At 39.4% G+C, this 2,573-nt stretch overlaps 1 protein-coding gene across 1 annotated transcript in view; it reads left to right on the top strand.

Moving 5' to 3' along the window:
• Positions 1-2,573, top strand: part of LOC107679228 (focadhesin-like) — a 49,397-nt gene that overhangs the window by 32,920 nt on the left and 13,904 nt on the right. The window contains exon 22 of the mRNA XM_016474741.1: positions 1,882-1,973. Coding sequence (XP_016330227.1) covers positions 1,882-1,973 — 92 coding nt within the window. The remainder of the gene's footprint in view (positions 1-1,881; positions 1,974-2,573) is intronic.

Here is a 2,573-nt window from a genome sequence, read left to right as displayed (position 1 = left end):
GTCACAGCACTCATTAATGAAACACAGGCACGTAATTACAGAGTCGAGAGCAGAAATACTGCCAGATGCGCTCTGAGTACTGCACTGGAACAATATGCTGGAAATATGAAAGAAACCTGACAATCGAGCGACTGAAAACTAATGGAATATATTTGGAAGCTTGTTTCTGCCACAGGATAAAAAAATAAGAAAGGTAATTGTGTCATATTTCTCAAAATTCTGACTTTTTTCTCGAGAATTCTCAGTTTCTTAAAGGGATAGTTCATCCAAAAATGAAAATGTGATGTTTATCTGCTTACCCCCAGGGTATCCAAGATGTAGGTGACTTTGTTTCTTCAGTAGAACACAAACTGAGATTTTTAAGTCCAGCCGTTGCAGTCTATCAGTCGTATAATGCATGGCAATGGTAACAAAATCTATGAGAGTAAATAAAACATGCACAGACAAATCCAAATCCTAAACCCTAAGACAGAACGCCTCACGCACCGGATGCTGTGTGCGCGCCCAAAGCAGTTGGACATAGTGGTGTATTGGAGGTAAAATATGATATAAATACTGTTCGGTTTCTCACACAAACCGATCGTTTCGTGTCTTAGGACATCAATGTGTCGTCACGAGCCGCAGGGTTTAATTTGGATTTGTCTGTGCATGTTTTTTAAAGTCATGACTCAGAAGAGATTTGAGAAGCTCTAGCTGGATTTGCTTGCAGATGCCATTTGATTTGATATTTTATTATGAATTCGGTTATGAACACAATGACATTCATACAGTGCCTTCAGCATCCAAACTTTTAGCTGGGGCCACTACATGAATGCTTTGCACACCCATGAAAAGATTTTAACACAGTAAGAGCAGATATAGTTTTAGAGGTTTTATTAAAAATGGATCTCTAACATCGTAAATAGGTTTTTTAGTTTTCACCATGACAATAGTCAACACAGCTGGCATGGTTTTAAAAAACAAACAAACAAAAAAATTGGCTTTGCTAACGTAGACATATTATATGCAGCGATCTTTAAAAAGCTAATGGATGCAAATAAAGCTATAGATGTAAAAAAAATTAAAAAATAAATAGCTCAATATGCTATGTACAGTGGGTACAGAAAGTATTCAGACCCCCACACAGCTGGCATGGTTTTAAAAAACAAACAAACAAAAAAATTGGCTTTGCTAACGTAGACATATTATATGCAGCGATCTTTAAAAAGCTAATGGATGCAAATAAAGCTATAGATGTAAAAAAATAAAAAAATAAATAGCTCAGTATGCTATGTACATCAGTTCTCACTAAATAGTTCAGATGAAGCACAGACGTCATAGCTGACCATAAACAACAACTTGTAATGTGACTGAATTATATTGAATGGTTTTTAGCACAAAAAAGCTCAGCACTTTCAGAAACTGTCAAGATGAATGCTGCGCTATAATGAAAGCCTCTAAAGAGTGAAGTGTAATTGGAGCTTTGCACCATAGGGAGGAATGTGAAGGTATTATTTTATACATCTGGCTTGTGTCAAGCCATCCAGAGCTGTTAAATTGTGATTGCTCTGGCATTTTCAGCTGCTTTGAAAAGCCTTTGAATGGAGACTGACATTTCAAAAGTCACATACAAATGCCTGCACATCACCATTACACAAAATTCATATAATTTTTCAATGTAAATCTGCTGGCATGTATAGGCTGTTATTGTTCACACGGTCTCTCGCCATAATATGCCCTATCGCATAACCACACAGTCTGGCAGAACACCATAACTCAACCCCCAGGATGCCATTTTGACGGCCTGTCAGCCAGTGAGGGATTGATTGATGGGATAACATGTTCAGATGACAGCCAGAACTTCATTCCCCATGGCATCACAAATTCTCGTTTGTTCCGCAGTCTTTGTGTAATAAAGTTATTCCACTCCTGGGACCTCAGGGCAGTCTGTACGCGGTCACGTGCCCTGAAGCATGCAGGGGGAGGGTTGGATGGTATGAGACCACTGGGATTGTAGGGTTACGGCTTTTGCCCCCGCAGAAAGAGATGTCAATTAAAGATGGTTTAAGCTGGAGGAAATGAGGTAGACGTGTCTGATTTTGTCAGAGTGGGGTCCAAAAAATGCTAGACCTTCTTAAGTTATATTATAAACATAACAATTTGAGTGAAATAACTTCTATAACTGTCTGGTTCAGCTCAGCTACCAAATCTGACCTCAGAAGACTTCAGAGGGTAGTCCGGACTGCTGAGCGAATCATTGGTACAACCCTCCCTTCTCTCCAAGAACTGTACTTATCCAGAGTGAGCAAAAGGGCTGGCAAAATCACTCTGGACCCCTCACATCCAGCACACTCCCTCTTTGAACTGTTGCCATCTGGTCGACGCTACAGAGCACTGAGCACCAGAACGACCAGACACAGGAACAGTTTCTTCCCTCAGGCAATCCATCTCATGAACACTTAACAATAACTGTGGAACACACACTATTTATTCACTCATACACTTATTTATCTAACACTCATACTCAGTCTACACCTCAATTTGCACATAATATACCTGTACATACTGTGTCTATTGTTATATACCTGTACATA

The sequence above is a fragment of the Sinocyclocheilus anshuiensis genome, unplaced genomic scaffold, assembly GCF_001515605.1.
Source record: "Sinocyclocheilus anshuiensis isolate Anshui unplaced genomic scaffold, SAMN03320099.WGS_v1.1 scaffold1644, whole genome shotgun sequence".
Classification (NCBI taxonomy): Eukaryota; Metazoa; Chordata; class Actinopteri; order Cypriniformes; family Cyprinidae; genus Sinocyclocheilus; species Sinocyclocheilus anshuiensis.
Note: the sequence above shows the minus strand (reverse complement) of the source record. Positions and strands in the feature narration are given on the sequence as shown.